This window comes from Taudactylus pleione, unplaced genomic scaffold, assembly GCF_031769625.1.
Source record: "Taudactylus pleione unplaced genomic scaffold, aTauple2 ptg000093l, whole genome shotgun sequence".
Taxonomy (NCBI): Eukaryota; Metazoa; Chordata; class Amphibia; order Anura; family Myobatrachidae; genus Taudactylus; species Taudactylus pleione.
In genome coordinates this window covers 15,295,908-15,316,196 of record NW_028284495.1, presented here as the reverse complement: position 1 = coordinate 15,316,196, position 20,289 = coordinate 15,295,908, and the positions used below count along the sequence as shown (strand labels likewise).

General features: G+C 42.6%; 1 protein-coding gene across 1 annotated transcript in view; it reads right to left on the bottom strand.

Moving 5' to 3' along the window:
- Positions 1-12,354: 12,354 nt before the first annotated feature.
- B4GALT6 (beta-1,4-galactosyltransferase 6) overlaps positions 12,355-20,289 on the bottom strand; it is an 82,895-nt gene continuing 74,960 nt past the window's right edge. The window contains exon 9 of the mRNA XM_088469578.1: positions 12,355-16,145. Coding sequence (XP_088325704.1) covers positions 15,998-16,145 — 148 coding nt within the window. The 3' untranslated portion in view covers positions 12,355-15,997. The remainder of the gene's footprint in view (positions 16,146-20,289) is intronic.

Sequence of the window (20,289 nt, the reverse complement as noted above, 5' to 3'; positions counted from 1 at the left end):
GTATCCTTTAGAGGATTATCATAGCATGGTAGGCAAAGTAGTAAATCAAACTGATTGCTGGGTGTGCTCACATGTGCCACAGAGGCAGCATAACGTAGGGTTGGTGCCATTTCCACTGAATATCATGGAAATTTTAGAATTACAAAAAGGGAAAACATTGGATGGAAAATTCCTCTCATCCAAACCACCTCATTTCAAACTCTATCAATTCCAAGTAGATAGATCACTTTTGTGTTTAAACATAACCAACCCCAATAAACCCAGGAGTTGGGAAGTGACGGGGAATAATCAGACGATGACCTTCTCACAAAGAGCTGATAATGAGTCCATAAACCATGATCTGTTACGCTCAATTAAATCTGGTGGGAAACATTTTAGGTATCGGTATACATTGAGTTCCACCAAAGAAATTATTGGTAAGGTGCCAGATGGTTATTGTGCTAAAATAATACAGCCAGAGACTTGCATGTACCAGATGGAAGACCCAGAAATAGGATTGTTTGCAAGGGAAATGTGCTTAATGATAATGATGCATACCATTCCTTATGTTCTCCCTGATAATGTATATTTTATATGTGGAAGAAAAGTGTATAAGTGGCTCTCCCCGAGTTCCGAAGGTTTGTGTTACCTGGGAAGAGTAGTCCCAGAAGTTATGACCCTCACACATGTTGAAATGCTTGGTATACATAAGAACACACCATCACCATATCTTCACACACAATATGAACACAGAGGCAAAATAAATATGATACCTGGTGACGTGCATAAAGCCACTCAGTTAATTTGTGAGACAACTGGCTTTCAAGTTTTAGTTGTACCCCACAGGATTGCTCGGGGTACATAAAATTTTAGGTATATTCAGTAACTTGCTAAATTGATAGATAATATCACCAAGATGTACGATGACACATTCAGGTATACAGGGAGAGAATTGCAAGCGTACAAGAAAGAACTGGTGCAACACAGGCTAGTGTTAAATTATTTAACTGCTGTTACTGGGGGGTATTGCGTAATGTTGGCCACCCAATTTGGAGTAAAATGTTGCACCTATGTCACCAATGATACCAGCGACCCCAAGGAGGTGATAGACCGGAAGATGGATGAAATTCTGCAGCTAAAATGGGAGTTTCATAAGAACCATAATGCCTCAGTGGCTGAAATAGGGGAAAAGATAGAAGGATGGGTTTCATGGCTGAACCCAGTGAAATGGTTCTCAGGTCTAGGGGAATGGGTTCAGGAAGTGATCGCCAGAATAGGCAAATTCTTGATCCTTATACTGATTGTCATCATAACAATTGGCATATGCATCTGGTGTGTTCCTATTGTGTTGAAGTGTGGAAAATTTAAAAATAGAGTAAAATGCAAGAATGAAACTATGATGGTGATCAGTAATGACAATATGAATACCGAGGTAAATATAGAACTGCATTACAACCCTGAACTAGGAAATATCATCATTTAATGTATTATATTTAGACGTGCATAGAATGTATTATTGAAATGTTATTTTTTTATAACACCTCAGATAATGTAAAGTCTCAATTCCCCTTCAAGACTGCATTTATAAGACTGGTGCATTCCCACCCCTTTCACATGATCTTCCAAGATCCGCGGTGTGCGTATAATAGTAGTTTTATGTCCCCACCCAGAGACACATTATTGATGGATTAAGAACCACCTTGTGCCATCCCATAATAACACTAAATAGTATATAAATGTAACCCTAAATTATATTTTAAAATCAGATTGTGATAGCATGTTGTTCGCTATCAAAGGGTGGACTGTCGAAGCTGGATTATTGGCTGAGACAAGATCAGTTTAAAATTGAATCGCAGCGACGCCATCTTGCGACTGGCCGCAAGACGCCATCTTGGAAATGAGATCGCAAGCGCCATTTTAGCTAAACTCACAATTAAGTTCATATGGCGATATTACTATTAGCACCATGCGATTGCATATTTCACCATTTCTCATATACACATTAATACACACAATTGCGCTGTTAACTAGTCACATATTAGCGAATGCATAATGAAAACGCTGTTTATTAGCTAAATGCGCACGCATCTGTCCCAAGTTAACTAGCATCCTTATTTCAAACCCCGCATACTCACACATTACATATCCACATACAAGGTTCCATAAGCTTTAAGGTATAAGATTTAAGTTTGTTCATTTAGTCTAAATGCTGTGAAATAAAGATTATTTGGTAATTAAGGTTTTATACATGATAAGTAAGTCGTGTTTGGTATTGTACTGATGCGTACTCTATCCACAGTATTCCGGTATCATCGGTGTGGAGATCGCATCATGCATTCTCAACTTATGGACCGCAGAGACTTCAAGCAACAAAATGTATATTATATGAATAACTGTTAGGATGTTGCACGAGGTGGGAAACCAGAGACCCCCAGTTGTTGGAGGCTGGGTTGGGTCTATTTGAATCAGCCTGTTAAACGCTCAGTAACAGATGCATCCCCCTTGGAAACCAATGGCATCAGCAACAACCTTCTGTATTGTGTTGTCTATTTCTGGGAGGTATAAATATGTGTGCTCCAACACTGGGTTTTAGTCTTTGTGCTGAATGCTGATTGACGAAGGGGTTTCTTGCTGATGCCTAACATCTGGTCCGGAAGCGTTGCGTATGTATACTGTACTTGGGTCTGTATAATTCCTTTGCACCAAATTGTGTCTTGATCGATAGCGTGTAACTGACTGTACTTTTACTTGAATAATACTTGTGCTTTGGAACCACAGATTCCAGGTCTGAAGTCTTTATTTACTGTATGACTGCATACGCAAATTAGCGTCATCCTTAGAAGGTATAGGCAGGATATTAGAAGGTATAGGCAGGATATTAGAAGGTATAGGAAGGAGTGTATAGAGGTTCTGATCCAGTATCGTTACCTGCATTGTGCTGTCTCTCCCCCATATGTATGCCCTACATTGTGCTGTCTGTACCCAATCTGTATGTGCTGCATTGTGCTGTCTCTTCCCCATATGTATGCCCTGAATTGTGCTGTCTCTCCCCCATCTGTATGTGCTGCATTGAGCTGTCTCTCCCCCATCTGTATGTGCTGCATTGTGCTGTCTCTCCCTCATATGTATGCCCTGAATTGTGCTGTCTCTCCCCCATCTGTATGTGCTGCATTGTGCTGTCTCTCCCCCATCTGTATGTGCTGCATTGTGCTGTCTCTCCCCCATCTGTATGTGCTGCATTGTGCTGTCTCTCCCCCATCTGTATGTGCTGCATTGTGCTGTCTCTCCCCCATCTGTATGTGCTGCATTGTGCTGTCTTTCTCCCCTACTTGCCTACTTGTGAAAACTACTTTCAGGGAGATTGTAGATAGCAGTAGAATGAGCCACGTATAGAGCGGCTCACCGCTGAGGAGGCATGACCAGCTCCGCCCATAGGGTTTGTTTAGCTCCGCCTATGGGCGTATCTAGTTCCACTCAGGGGTTTGTCCTGTTGTGGAAGTTGAAAGCTATAGTACTATGAGAAGCATGCTGCCAGAGCAGGTTTGTGTATGGGAAGTAACAAAGGACATATGAAAACATGGATCACTAAATGACTGCAAGTGTGGTAATCTGATAGACGCCCCCTCCCCTCCTCATTAAAAATAAGTTCCCAGATCTTACATCTCCTTCCTACCTAGTTTACAATCAAACCCACCCCTGATCTGACAGCCTGCCTCACTTATGATCATACACTATTACTGACAAACCCCCACCTCAATTATGATCATACACCACACTTCACAAACCCCCTCTTCAATTGGAAACATACCCTAGTCCTGACAATCTGCCCCTCCTTCCTCAATATACTTTATAATTAAATAAGTCTCAAATCTGAGAACTCCCCCAATTAAAATCACAGAATTGTCCCCCAGACCAAACAACCCCTTCTTCCTCAATTAACATCATGTCCCAGAAGTGTCCTACCCTTACCTACCACCCTTCCCCCCTCAATTACTAGCATGTTCCAACTGCCTTAAATCTGGTAAATAAAAATCCATTTTAGATGAGACCTCAGATCTATGGGGGTAGCCCATTACTCACCATCCTCCTGCTGCTGCTGTGGTCCCTCATATCTCTCCAAAGCTGGCTCTCTCCCAGTCTGCATGGCGGCTTGCACTGCAGTTTCCAGGAGCATCCACTGCCTGACACCTAGCTGTGGGGGGAGATGCCCTCCTGCCCAGTCCGCCCCCTACTTAGTTTTATTTATTTACTAAAGTTGTGCACACGTGGGGCTTGGGCCGGCTGCCAGGGAGTGGAAGAGGCCACTGATGCTACCGCCGCTGCCAGTCCCTCGGAGCAGGTACAGCAGTAAGTGATTTCGCAGGGCTAGGGGGCCACCACTACCCGCTATCCCGCGGTGGCCGGCCTATCGTATCAAGCTAAATGACGTCACATGTCGTGACGTCCTTGCACCCAGGCCCCGTCCCCATCACAGCCGACTTGCGCATGCGCAGAGCAGATTTTGACGGAGCAGTGGGGAAAACCAGGCGGTTGTTTACACTTTCCGGCGTAGCGGGAGCTCACAGCGTATAGCGGGAGGCTCCCGCGGAAATCTGGAGGGTAGGTAAGTATGCTTTCTCCCCATATGTATGTCCTGCATTGTGCTGTCTTTCTCCACATACGTATGTCCTGCATTGTGCTGTCTTTCTCCACAAATGTATGTCCTGCATTGTGCTGTCTGTCTCCCCATATGTATGCCCTGCATTGTGCTGTCTCTTCCCCATATGTATGTCTTGCATTGTGCTGTCTGCCTCCCCATATGTATGGCCTACATTGTGCTGTCTGCCTCCCCATATGTATGTCCTGCATTGTGCTGTCTCTCCATTATTTGTATGCCCTGCATTGTGCTGTCTGTCTCCCCATATGTATGTCCTGCATTGTGCTCTCTCCCCCATATGTATTCCCTGCATTGTGCTGTCTGCCTCCCCATATGTATGTCCTGCATTGTGCTGTCTCTCCATTATTTGTATGCCCTGCATTCTGCTGTCTGTCTCCCCATATGTATGCCCTGCATTGTGCTGTCTTTCTCCCGATATATGTATGTCCTGCATTTTTCCGTCTGTCTCCCCATATGTATGTCCTGCATTGTGCCGTCTCTCCCCCATCTGTATGCCCTGCATTGTGCCGTCTGTCTCCCCATATGTATGCCCTGCATTGTTCCGTCTGTCTCCCCATCTGTATGCCCTGCATTGTGCCATCTCTCCCCCATCTGTATGCCCTGCATTGTGCCGTCTGTCTCCCCATATGTATGTCCTGTATTGTGCCATCTCTCCCCCATATGTATGCCCTGCATTGTGCTGGCTGTCTCCCCATATATATGTCCTGCATTGTGCTGTCTCTCCCCCATCTGTATGTCCTGCATTGTGCTGTCTGTCTCCCCATATGTATGCCCTGCATTGTGCTGTCTGTCTCCCCATATGTATGTCCTGCATTGTGCTGTCTTTCTCCCCATATGTATGCCTGCATAACGGTGGGTTTCGTTCTGATTGAAATGAAATAGTACACACATGTGACCAATATGAGTGAGGTACAAATGAACACACTTTATTTACAAGTAACAAACAAACAATAAACAAACAATATACAATGTATAGAGTATACTCAACTTTTGTCTATGTATTCAGATGACACCGGTAAATCATCATCTTCAGCATAAGATGTACTTCAGCTTATCTTCTTCTTCTGTGGAGCCCATCATTTCACAATGCCCAGGTTATTCAATTTACATTGCAGGCACCTCTACTGCAGAGTCTTAGGTCCATACATGAGCTAAAGGGTCCTTTGTGTACCTCTGGTTTATATACCTTAGTATAGGGTGTTGGCTTTCTGGATATTAAGCCCATATCAGTTACATACAGTGCTAGGTATCAAGCACTCATTGGTCCAGCATAGCATTGACCAAACTTATCTCTCTTCCACATGCTCCGTAAGCAGTAAGATATTACCAGACAAAGACATACAGTAATGACGTGTCCTAATGTCTGGAGATGAACTCTTTCAAAGCTCCTTTGTGTGTAGAGTCTGGACATCACTGTTAATTACCCATAATGCTTAGCAGCTCTACACATCTTACGATGGTCATTCCAATGGAATGTAGCTAACTGATAAGAACATAGAAGCTATGAACGGCTCATTATACTTCTAGTTGCAATAGAAATGACAGGTAGAGCTAGGCCTCAATTTATGTCTTCTTTGACCTCAAAAGGTTAAATCTAACCATTCTGTCCATAGACTGCAACTATAGTACAATCTATTTTCAAACCTCATGAGGCCTAGCAAGGGGTATATGTGTTAGTTAATTTCTACATAGGCATATAAATTACAATTTAACCCACTGATTACAATGCCCTGCATTGTGCCGTCTGTCTCCCCATCTGTATGCCCTGCATTGTGCAGTCTGTCTCCCCATCTGTATGCCCTGCATTGTGCCATCTGTCTCCCCATATGTATGCCCTGCATTGTGCCGTCTGTCTCCCCATATGTATGCCCTGCATTGTGCCGTCTTTCTCCCCATATGTATTTCCTGCATTGTGCCGTCTCTCCCCCATTTGTATGTCCTGCATTGTGCTGTCTCTCCCCCACATGTATGCCCTGCATTGTGCTGTCTCTCCCCCATCTGTATGTGCTGCATTGTGCTATTTCTTCCCCATATGCATGTGCTGCATTGTGCTGTCTCTCCCCCATCTTTATGTGCTGCATTGTGCTGTCTCTCCCCCATCTGTATGTGCTGCATTATGCTGTCTCTCCCCCATCTGTATGTGCTGCATTGTGCTGTCTCTCCCCCATCTGTATGTGCTGCATTGTGCTGTCTCTCCCCCATATGTATGTGCTGCACTTCTCCCATACTTGCCTACTTTTGAAAACTACTTTCAGGCATATTGTAGATAGCAGTAGAATGAGCCACGTATAGAGCAGCTCGCCGCTGAGGGGGCATGACCAGCTCCGCCCAAAGGGTTTGCTTAGCTCCGCCTATGGGCGTATCTATTTCCACTAAGGGGTTTGTCCTTCCTACCTAGTTTACAATTAAACCCACCCCTGATCTGACAGCCTGCCTCACTTATGATCATACACTATTACTGACAAACCCCCACCTCAATTATGATCATACACCACACTTCACAAACCCCCTCAGCAATTGGAAACATACCCTAGTCCTGGCAATCTGCCCCTCCTTCCTCAATATACTTTATAATTAAATAAGTCTCAAATCTGAGAACTCCCCCAATTAAAATCACAGAATTGTCCCCCAGACCAAACAACCCCTTCTTCCTCAATTAACATCATGTCCCAGAAGTGTCCTTCCCTTACCTACAACCCTTCCCCCCTCAATTACTAGCATGTTCCAACTGCCTTAAATCTGGTAAATAAAAATCCATTTTAGATGAGACCTCAGATCTATGGGGGTAGCCCATTACTCACCATCCTCCTGCTGCTGCTGTGGTCCCTCATATCTCTCCAAAGCTGGCTCTCTCCCAGTCTGCATGGCGGCTTGCACTGCAGTTTTCGGGAGCATCCACTGCCTGACACCTAGCCGCGGGGGGAGATGCCCTCCTGCCCAGTGCGCCCCCTACTTAGATTTATTTATTTACTAAAGTTGTGCACAGGTGGGGTTTGGGCCGGCTGCTAGGGAGGGGAAGAGGCCACTGATGCTACCTCCACTGCCAGTCCCTTGGAGCAGGCACAGCAGTAAGTGATTTGGCAGGGCCAGGTGGCCACCACTACCCACTATCCCGCAGTGGCCGGCCTATCGTATTAAGCTAAATGATGTCACACGTCGTGACGTCCTCGTGCCCAAGCCCCGTCCCCATCACAGCCGACTTGCGCATGCGCAGAGCAGATTTTGACGGGGCAGTGGGGAAAACCAGAGTTGTTTACACTTTCCGGTGTAGCGGGAGCTCACAGCGTATAGCAGGAGGTTCCCGCGGAAATCTGGAGGGTAGGTAAGTATGCTTTCTCCCCATATGTATGTCCTGCATTGTGTGGTCTCTCCCCATATGTATGTCCTGCATTGTGCTGTCTTTCTCCACATATGTATGTCCTGCATTGTGCTGTCTTTCTCCACATATGTATGTCCTGCATTGTGCTGTCTGTCCCCCCATATGTATGTCCTGTATTGTGCTGTCTGTCCCCACATATGTATGTCCTGCATTGTGCTGTCTTTCTCCCCATATGTATGTCCTGCATTGTGCTGTCTGTCCCCCCATATGTATGTCCTGCATTGTGGTGTCTGTCCCCCCATATGTATGCCCTGCATTGTGCTGTCTCTCCCCCTATATTTATGTCCTGCATTGTGCTGTCTTTCTCCCCATATGTATGTCCTGCATTGTGCTGTCTGTCTCCCAATATGTATGGCCTACAATGTGCTGTCTGTCTCCCCATATGTATGGCCTGCATTGTGCTGGGGACACTGCGTGCTGCAGACATTGTCCCCCTCAGCAACTGACCAAGGCCCCGGCCGGGCCCTTTCAAAAACCCCGGCCGGGCCCTTTCAAAAACCCCTGGAGTGGGTAAAATTCGATAAAAGTTTACCAAACTCCATAACAGTCCAGGTTTTAAGGATATCCATGCTTGATTCCAGATGGTTAAATCAAATTGACTGAGGTACTAATTAAGCCACTGAAGTATGGATATCCTTAAAATCTGGACTAAAATAGTGGAGTTAGGAAAACTCTGGTCTAGTGTGTACTAAGTAAAAATACACCTTACCTATATGGTGGTGTCTCTGCCACGGGGGACCTCTGAAGAAATTAATCCTCCCTCAGCCGACAGTGACTTCAGTTGGTAATCACTATTTATGTAGGAGATCCCATGGTCTGGAAGATGCCTGTTTGTGTAGGAATATAACCATTGTCATTATCATATGGCAGCGGTTCAAGAAGACTTGTGCCCCCAGTGTCCCGTCCAGCCTCCTACCCGTCTCTCCAGCCTCTTGCTCTCTTTGTTTCAAGCCTCTTGCCCTGTGTCTCTCCAGTCTCGTGCCCTTTGTGTCTCAGCGCCTCCTTATCCCGATGTCTCTCCACTGCATCCTGCCACTCCAGCCTCCAAATTCCACCTTTATGGCAGCTGGGGATCCATCCATCCATGGAGGTAGGGAAATGCTGCTGCTGCATAGACGCTCTGTCCTTTGACTGCACACTGCTGCTGCACGGCTATGCAGCTTGACTCTCTTATACCCCTTTTCCACCAAAATTTCGGGGGCTGACCCGGAGTTGGAACAGCGTTCCTATCCGGATTAGACTCGGAATTTTGCCGGCGCTGACTCGGGATATTCCCGAGTCAGCGCCGCTCACACCGGAGTCGGGTCTGCATAGACCCGGCTTTTCCGGCGTGTAAGTGGTCGCTTAGAGATGACGTCCTCTCCAAGCACCACTGAAGCCGGACCAGTCGGCCTGGTAGCAGCGCACTCCAGGTCATCGTGACCCGGACTGCATTGTTCTCACAGCAGGGTTTCACGGGCTACGCCAGTGTTAAACCCTGCTATTTACCTGGGGTGGATTGCCGGGTCACTCGACGCGGTGATCCAACCCTCTCCCCTTTTACACCAGGGAGCTGCCTGGGTTAACCCTTCAATAACCCGGTTTTTAGCTCCGGTGTGAAAGGGGTATATGTGACAGTGATGCTGTATGTAGCAATGTGATAGGTTTGCCATGATATCCCTTTAATCTGGGACACCTATGAATTACACAGGTTCAGGCTAGCTAAATTCAAGCTTGGATTTCACCTCGTATAAATCAACCACAGAATCTGTGTAAATCATAGGTGTCCCAGATTAAAAGGATATAACGGTAAGCCTGTGTATAATACAGAATGGGTGGCAACCCTACCTCTCCCACACTTATCCTCTATATCTCGTATTGTCTCCTTCCTCCGGCCCTCTGTCATGCATTGTCCCTCCCCCTGCCCTCAGTCTGGCACTGTCCTCTCATTATTCCCTCCCTCCTGACCTTTGTCCTACAATGCCCTCTACCATCTGTCTCGCATTGTCGTCCCCCCTCGGTTACCGGTCTGTCTCTGCACTCATGTGCTCCTTCGCGCTGCTGCTCCTCCCAGGTACAGTACAGCTGCAGCATAGTTGTCAGACAGCAGTGTCATGATGTTGTCATCTGAGTCATCTGCATCGCTGCCTGGCCGTTGCGCCGAGGCCCGGCCCCAGCAAGAGAGGGGACAGAGTGGGGACTGTATCGGGATCAGAGGTAGGCGTTTTGCTGTGGAAGCAGTAGCAGGAGATCAGTCCCACGGGCTGCCGCCTTTCGTGTGTAGCAGCTAGACGAAGCATCCTGTATTCCCTGTCACTGACACTCGTTCAGCAGGCACTTGAGTGGGCAGTAAGGTGGTACAGCTGCCGGCCGATCCTGTGGGCCTATTATCATGGATAGGCCTGGAGCTGCAGTTCCACCCGCCCCATTGTTAATCTCCCCTATAATTTAGTAGACGTACTTCATTAAGGGGCGTTTTAAGAGACGAGGTGGCCCGTGTGCAGCCTTCGTTAGGGCCCCCTCCTGACAGCGCACTGAGCACAGTAGAATCTATTGCACAAGCACAGGTCTCTGAGAAAATGGCATCCGCGCCTTATTCCTGGAGACTTCTTTTCTGCACATGCGCAGGTCACAGAGAAAATGGCCGTTCCCATTTTCCCTGTGATTTTTGCTGCTCTGCAGAATTGGCCCGGCTCTGCAGGGCAGCACTGTGAAGATGGCATAAAGGTAAGTATAAACTAAATATGGGTGCAGGGTGTGGGCCCCCCCGGACCAAGGAGCACAGTTTTTGCATGGTTTTTAGCGATATTCTCACTTTTTTTTTTTTTTTTTTTTAACTCCGTATCCAATTCCATTCCGTTTTCGCCCATGCGGAAAGTCAAGGCACTAAAATAGGCGATACTTTTTCTCCACAGAATAGCAGGTGAAAAAGTGTCAAATCTATATTTTGGGGTGCAATGTTGGGAAACCACTCAAAACCCTTGGTATAACCCCCCATGGACAATTCATCCCAAAAAAATTATTTAAAAAGTTCCAGGAACTGAAAAAAAAAACCTTTGAAATTGGAGGCGAAAAAGACAAAAGTGGTGGGACAACTTCAAAAACTAGCGAAATAAGCTTCTGGGGGTGCTCTGCTGATACAGGTTTATAATCAACCTTTCCCAAGATATTCTAGAGTGGTCCAAACTGCTCTTCTCCTAAGCAATGACACCACCAAGGTACCAAGGAAGTGGTGACAATTTAGGGAGTGACCTTGACAGTGTGATAAAATTTGCATATGTAACTTGAAACTCATTTTGAAAACCACATACGGATAAATTAATCCTTAGATCTACAAGTAGGTCTATAAATGTGTTAGAATTGTTATTAAATGTACTCATATTGAAGACAAATGTACTCTCAACCTGAAATAGTCACATGAATTCCTGCCAACATGTGTGTCAAAAGCTCTATAATCAGAAGATATAAACAAACAAGACAAGTTTGATTTTATTTCAAGTTTATTATGTAACCAAGGTGGAATAACCGCAAAATAGGATGACCTTCATTGAGACATGCAATGCAAAGAAAAGCACTTTTGTTCATATTCAGTCTACTACAAATTGAATAGTGTAAGCGTCCCAGTTCATAGACATTATTGCTATTGTTCTGAAGAGCAACCTTCTCTTCCAAGACCGCATAACCATTAGCCTATTTAATAAATAAAGCACTGTACCAAAAAGAATATGGTCTTCATGCCTTTATATTACAAAATGTCACAAACTTCACGATATCCCATATTTAAATGTTTCAACACTACCCTAATTATTTAATAAACAAGGCACAGTAAATATGGCCTATATTTTATCTTGCCTTTGCGAGAAGAATGCACTCAGTGTTTAATTAGTATTTAAGTGTCTGGAGGACTGTTTCTAGAGAGGTTTTTCTTTACAATGTGTAGGGAAAAGTTTGCAGTGATGAGAGTTAAAGAGCCCATGTCATATACAGTGACAGCAGCCATTCTTCAATCGCTGCCTCACGCATGGTCATGTACTGTACACTGACAAGGGCTTGTTGATATTTTGGTTGACACACACAGTGTGTGTGTGTGTATATATACATACATACACACACACACATATACACACACACACACACACGCATATATATAGTTCTTAAAATGTATGTAATTTCAGTTTCCGCACTGACTTTCTTGATGGATCATTAAAAATGCTGAATAAATTTGATATACTTAAATGCCTGAATGTGTAACAAACAGACAATTCCTAAAATCCAGGAATCTTTATACATTTTAGTCACTTTTAGTAAACTCGGACTTCAAAAAGGTACAGTACTTTAATTTAAAAAAATGTGATAAGGCGCCCCCCCCCCCCCCAAAAAAAAAAGCATAAAAAAAAATTAGTGCTCGTGTATTTTAGTAAAAATTATATAGTATCTCTCATACACAACAGTCCTGTTCTCATGGGATTCAAAATAGCAGCCTCCTCTGAAGACACTTGTTTGTCAGCAAGCATAGCAATCTAAGGGGCATATGTATCAAATCTTGATACGAGATAAAATTGTGAGATATATAGCACCAACCAATCAGCTTCTAACTTACATTTTGCAGGCTGTGTTTAAGAAATGATAGTTTAGAGCTGATTGGTTGGCGATATCTATTTCACAATTGTATCTCACCATCAAGCTTTGATACATATGCCCCTAAAACTATAAAGGGGTATCTGATAGTTAAGTGAAACACACCATGTACTGTAAGTACACATATACACACGAATGTATAATGACTTTTAGCCCACAATGGCTCCTGTCACTAGAATGGTCCCGTATAGAGCTACGCATTTCAACTTATCAAAGACTTGAGAATTATTTTCCATTTGTCACAGCTCATACCAATGCCAATTAAGTGCTTCACTAATATACTGTGAAACATGAGAAGTAGGTTTTAAGACCTCAGATGTACAGTAGTCTTGAAAAGATGAAACATATAAGATCTCTGTACAAACCAGTTAGGCCATTACTTAGACCACAGTGGGACCATGTGGAAGGAGTTACTTTGTTCAAAAGGACTGTATGTCCAGTGTACTCTATTCCGATTCCAGATCATAATTGTTTTAATGTAGTTGCAATTTTAATAGTTAAATTAAAAAGTTTGCTTTTGCTACACTATATAGTAATTATTTTTCTGTTCTATTTGTTTGTACTAATTGGAACATTGACAGAAGGGAGAGAGATCTATTACATCTGAGCTAAAAGGTTAAGTTTTAATGGTTACACATTTGTTACGTAGGGTCAAAATCCCTGAGCCGGCATCCCGATAGGGTCATGATACAGACACCTCTCGGGAAGGTAACCTAACCCTCTAACCCTCCCTGGTGCCTACCCTCCCCACAACCCCACTATTTATCTTCGGGCTGCTGACGCCAGGATTCTGACAGGGATATAGAACGTATCCTGTTATGTAGACACTATACCTTCCTTAACACATGGTTGCGGTGCCGTTCATACACTGCAGTATTAGACTTCCTGCTCTGTATATTATTTTCAGAGTACTTGAAATTAACTTGTGGAATTTGGCATTTCCATTGACGTTGGAAAATACTCTTCGGAACTGTTAGGATTAATATAAAAATATATATACTAAACTCACAAGGTACAGTGGGGTTGAAAATGTGGAATTAAAAAAGTAAAGCTTCTCTGATGGCTAGAATGAAGTTTTGCGTCCCATATGTAAAGTAAACTGAATTACCTATCATTCCCTAATGCACGGGCACATTTATGAAAACTAGTGGTTAAGACAAACTTTATGTACATAGAGATATTTGCCTTAATTTTACAAACTATACTAGTTTAGAGCAGAGTTTTAGTGTTGATGGTACAATAAGGTTAAGCTGCATTCAGCCGCTTGCAAAACACAGATTAAACGTCTAAGTTGGAGTCTCTTATTTGAAAATGTCCACATGGAATAGATGAATGGACATTAAGTAAAACTATTTATTTAATACTATGTTCAGTGTGTTGTTCCTTACAGAGATGAGTTACTGGAGGAGGAAACCAGTGGTTGTTTCTCAATATTTATTGCAATTGACTGGGCAAGCCTTTAAGAGCAGGAAGTTTCTGGCTGAAGATAGTGCCTTGAGAACAACTGAAATTCTACCCTGGATGCCCTCTTATGGCAAAAGGAGAAAGCCACTGCTGCCAAGTCCCCTGGCCATTCGCTACAATACATTTTCACTTTAAAGCTGGGTACACACTATACGATGTGCGACCCCAGCGACGGTGCGATGCACGATCCAGCGTATGATGCGTCGATACATGCTGCATGTAACCAGCACAGTGCTGTGCAGCACAACAGATGGGACAGAGATGGATGACCACTGTTAACAATAGGTCAGACATACACACACTATACGATGTGTATGATATGTCGTTCTCATCTGCGTTGGAACAATAAATATTACAATAGATTGTCTAGTGTGTACCCAACTTTACTCTATTTCACATTATATAAGTGGAGACCAGCATAAGACTGAATGCAACTGAACATTCCAGTGCCAAACACACTCAGGGAACACCTTATGTACATTGCCCTAACCTGATTGGTTGTTGTGGGTTACGGCACCTTTTTCCTGCGCGCCAGTATTCATAAATATGTATGGAAGTGTGGTGAAGTGCTTCTTAACACTAAAGCAATTTGTTTTGCATTCTTCAGTTACAAAGTATCAAATGTTGAACACAGGTTTTCATTTTATAACTTATAACATAAAAAGACATATCAAATACACCAAACTTATTTACCTCCGAAAATGGAGAATAAAGTACATAATATATTCTCTGAAGCAATGTGAATTATATTGTACTCTTAGAAAAACATCACCAATATAATATGTAATAGAAGAACATATTTTTGGCTCATTCTGAATTTCAAAAGTAATTATGTGCTGCAAATAAAAATATACAGTATAAAAAAACCCTTAAAAATAAATTAGCAACGTAAAAACAAAAACACAAAACATATTCTTGGCATCAGCTCCCTGACATTAACTAAGTTGGCACAAATATTTTTTGACGACCTGTATGTATATGATATGTACTGTACCTTTTTTTTTTAAGATACAATAACGATGCCATAGAATAAATCATACCATTACAAATGATATGGGGATTAGCTGTACATTCTGTAGCACTGTGGCTGCGGCTGTATTTGATCAATTTATTACAGGACCCTTTTCTTTCAACTGAGATGACAATGAAGATATGAACCCCTAACAGACTTTTCATTAAGGCCTTAAGCTCACAAACCTTTATAACAGTTTACAGTCATAGCTGGCCATTCAGTATAAACATTTCCTTCATTTTACATAAAGCGTAAACATTTTTAAAAACTCTAATATGTACATGTTCCTTTTTCATGCAAATGAAGACAATGCTGTATTAAAAAAATACAGTTATAGAATAAAGACATGCAAAGTTGTAAAACTGGGGTCATTAAAAAAATCGCTGGGAGGACCTTTACATCAATCCATGTGTGTATACATGAACGCAAGTACACATATATACACACAAATATAACCAATGTATGTACAAAAATCAAACTAATATATACATATACAATGTACACCTGCAGAATACAAAAAATAAAAAATAATAAAAGGCCTATTTTTTTTTTTTTAAACAGGGCCAAAAAGTACATTTAACTTAAGAAGCTGTAGATTGGTGCAAAAATGGTAAATTATTCTGTGTTTGGGGAAAAAAAAAAAAAAAATCACTGCAGAGTGGAGTGAAAGGTGAAAATGTGTAGCATTTGGTGAGACAAGGCTTGCATTATGAGCAGTCTTCTGCTGTAACCACTGATATATAGCAGCTGCTGGCTTCAGACGAAATGCACGGTCACACATTCAGATAATTGGAATTTGATATCAGTCACTAGTATCCCATTGGAGGTCCATTACTTCCGTTCCTGCTCCAGTAGGTGTCACATTGGTTTTTTGTCTGCGAGACTCCCATTAATAGTCCTTTACTGGAGCCAGCTCTGGCACTAGATTTACAGTGATGTTTTTATACAACTTGTCTATTATGATATTTGGAGCGTATATCAAATTATTTAACCCATCTAGATATTGACGTTCTTTAGAGTATCGCAACAATTTGTACCTGCCAAAATAAATGCAAAAACGTTAATTATCTTGTATCTGTAACCCTAATAAAAAAAAGCTACTAATAAACATAGAAAACATACAAGTGGTTTTTGAAAAGAATTAGATAAGCTTTGAAAATGTAAAGAAGTTTCCATGCACTTAGTGCGGGAACATATGCAGGCCAATCTCCATCCAACTCAGAGCCATTTCGTGTCAAATCAACACACTTTTTGTTAAAATTTTACCTCACCAGCTCAGATTTTGTTCAAATGTGGTATATGGAGAGTATAGATGTAGTCTAAGGAAAACAACATTTTATTTAAATATCTCATGCCATCTCCAAAATATGTAACGTTTTCAAAAATCGGTCAAAAACGCACAACCAGCATATTTTCAAATCGCCATAGCAGCCATCCTAATTACGCTAGAGTGGTGGGAATACTGGCATTTTACAGTGTTTTTTATTTCCTATGATATACAACACAATAGGCTTTGTGAGGAAAAACCTTTTCCAAATTAGAGGGAAGGTCTGCTGGACTTGGTATTGTCTGATAGAACAGCTCTCTAATGTACTGTTAAAGTGAATAGTGATCACAACAATATGGTAACAGTTGAATTCTGTGCCATAAAATGGGATTTGTATATTTAAGTTAAATCATTTTCTGTGAGTCCAGTAGAGGAAACTGTAGACACCAGTGTACAAAAAAGCTCAGCTAAAGGTTAAAGATCATTGCCCTCCACAACCCCGGAGCTTACAGGGATACCTCAGTTATTTTCTAACCAAGTGTCAAAGCCAGATAAGGAAGGAACCAAATGATATAGAGAGAAAACAATGCCCTCCAGCAACAGTTTTAATCAAAAACTGTAACAAAGAACAGGAATATAAAGGGTAGTCATCCATCCAGTGTCCATTTTTGCTTACATCCATGAGGGGCACTGCAGTGATCCTAAAGCTTTTCCTAAGAAAGTACACTCAGGAGCAGTAATGTTGAATCAGTAGAATTTTGTGTAAGTGTGTACCAAAGACCTGGTGGTTGTCTGCCACAGCTGCTCAGCTAAAGCCTCTGCCGTACCGCCCAGGACACATTCACTAGTGTGGAAGAATGTGCCATCACATTTAGAGGAGCAAAATGCCCAGCTCCATTGTTACCCTGACTGATTACCGAAGCAATCCACCAGGCAATGGTCTGTTTTCACGCTGGCAATCCTCTCTTGTGGGCATCACAGAGGACCAAATGTTTATTATTCCTATAGACTCTTACACAGTCCTATCAACACGTTTCCCAAGCCTGGTTTAAAGCTGGAATCAAAATGTCCAGATTTAGATGGAACTTTGTGCTAAATTTACTAAGCGTCAGCTTACAAAAGTCACCACTTCTCAGCGAGTTAAAGCAGGAAATTTAAAACAGGTATATTATTCAGAGCAAAACATGTCATGTATTATATTAGTATTGCCATTTTAAATTTCCTGCTTAAACATGTAGAGAAACAACATCAAATTTCCTTCAGCCAAGTGTGGACTCCAGAGGGTATGATTCTGTCCGAAGAACAGCCCTTTGTTCACGAAAATCATACATGGAGACATACAAGACAGAACCCAGAGCTCCAAAACTCTATTACCCGTGGAGATAGCTAAATTAAGGCGACCCTCCAAGAAAAGAACATTGACTCCACAGAATCCAAAGGTTTAATAGGAAGATGCTCTAAGGCTGTCAACACCATAGTGAGAACCCAGGAGCCATTGGGAGGATGAGTGGAAGTTATACACGCACCACTCCTTAAAGGAAAAAGCATGATTTTTCTTTGAAAGAAACAGAAAGCAGGCATCTTTAGCACTGTCCCTAGTATGGATCCTTTATATGTTTTGCTGTGTAAACAGTTTCCCGACTTTTCTAAACCTTATAAATCTATGTAGTCATGTGTTTAATGCAGCTAAACTTTTGAAAGCCACTAACTGGAAACAATCTACTGCACCTTCTATTTCAACGCTAATTAATAGCATTTGGTACACCGCTTCCATGGAGTACATTACTGGTCTCCTCCATGATAAAATTACAAAATTAATTGAAGTTTGGACCCCTTGGTACTTTCATCATCATAGAACCCTTCCAGGTCTGACCTGAAACTTACTCTAGAGCAGGGGTCTTCAACCTTGGCCCTCCAGCTGCTGTGGACCTACACATCCCAGCATGCACTGCCACCTTTTTGATATAGCAGCAGGCTAAAACTATGGCAGTGGATGCTGGGATGTGTAGTTCCACAGCAGCTGGAGGGCCAAGGTTGAAGACCCCTGCTCTAGAGTATTAGTACTGTATGTTATTTCTACATATTCCATCTAGTTTAGTTATGTTCCTTGTGCCCTTATGACTGGTGTTCCCCCTCCTTTTCCCCTACGCTATTCAGTTGTTTCTTACTTTATATCTATTGTTGTATTTCTTAGATGATGATACTAGATGACGTTGGCTAACATCTTGATTTAAAAAAAACAATTAAAATGTGGTAGTTTGATGTTATTCATGATCTTGTTTTTTTAATGTACTGTATTTTATAGTCTCAGGGGTATATGTACTGTTCTGTACTTTTGCCTATTTGTGGCTCTGTACTGTCTGATGTTAAAATACTCTTTGCTGTATGTACTTTTTATTTACTGGTCATCTACCCTTATAAATAAAGATTTTATTTATTTATTTTTAAAAGAAAAACAGAAAGCAGGGTCTCCAGCTATCAGACCAGACTGCAAGAACAGCACTAAACAGGCCACCTGAAATTAAGTGTTAGGAACACACTTTGGGATTGGACTATAAAGCGTTGGATTGTAAAAAAAAGCGCTGACCGTGTTTATGCCAGATATTTAAAAAGGGCAATGCTTCTACTAGCAAGACACACTAGTAAAAGCATTGCCGTTTTAAATATTAATAAAAAGAATCAGCTGGGCTGTGTTTTAGACCCTGACACTTTGTAAATAAACCCCATTGTTTCACACCAGGCTATGAAAGTCCTTCATGTGCAGTGATGATAAAGCTCAAACTGGGTTTCAAACCTTAAGCTCATTTGTTTATTTACTTTGTAAGGCGTTGCGGAACCCTTATAAGTATAATAATAATAATAATTATTATTATTATTAAGCATGGTCTACACGAAAGCAGGAACATTCCATTTCACTCATTGCATGACCCTGCTGTCTCTCTCATGGCCAGAGACCTGCTGTGATTGAGGATACCAAACTGTATATTTATGGCTGTGTCTAGACCAGTGATTCTCAAACTCGGTCCTCAGGACCCCACACAGGTTACGTTTTCCAGGTCAGCCAGCGGGTGCACAGGTGTGTTCATTACTCAATGTCACATTTTAAAAGATAAACAGGTGGAGCTAATTTCACTTGTGATTCTGTCAGGAGACCTGCAAAACATGCACCGTTTGGGGTCCCGAGGACAGAGATTGAGAACCTGTGGTCTAGACCATTGAACACTGATCTTAGTTTCAGCACAGTCATTGAGAGCTTTGACTAATCTGGAGCAGAAAAACCCTGAAAGCAGCACCAGTTCTAAATGCTGTTATGTGTTGTCACAAACAGTCCAATACAAATGAAGGGCAACCCCTGTAGAGGTTGTCACCCATCAGCCACCAGAGGAGTGACTGATGCACCTCTGGAGAGGGTCTAATGTACTAGCTGGCATACTATCTATGATTTGGAAATTAGCGTTCCAAGTCTGTTTATCTCTCAGTCAGCCTCAATGAGGAGCAGAAGTTTGTCCTCTAGAATGTCTGACTGGTTTACCTGATCCACAACAAAACATTGAAACTTAGAGCCCTTATGGTGGGTACACACTACACGATATGCTCCCTGAGCGATATCGTGTAGTGTTGTCCCCGGCAGGCTGTGCTCAATGTCGTTCATGACATTGAGCACAGCCGCTGAACGATATCATTAACGATATCGTTCAGCGCCGGGCTCTCTCCCCCATTCCCTGACATGCAGCAACCTGACGAGGTCGTCAGGTTGGCCTGCATGTCAGCCCGATGAACGATAATGACGAACGACCCACGGGAACGCACGTCGTCGTTATCGTTCATCTTTTTGGGTTTAAAAATGGACGATAAAGTGGACGACTGAACGATAACGATATTGTTATCGTTCAGTCGTCCACTTTATCGCCCAG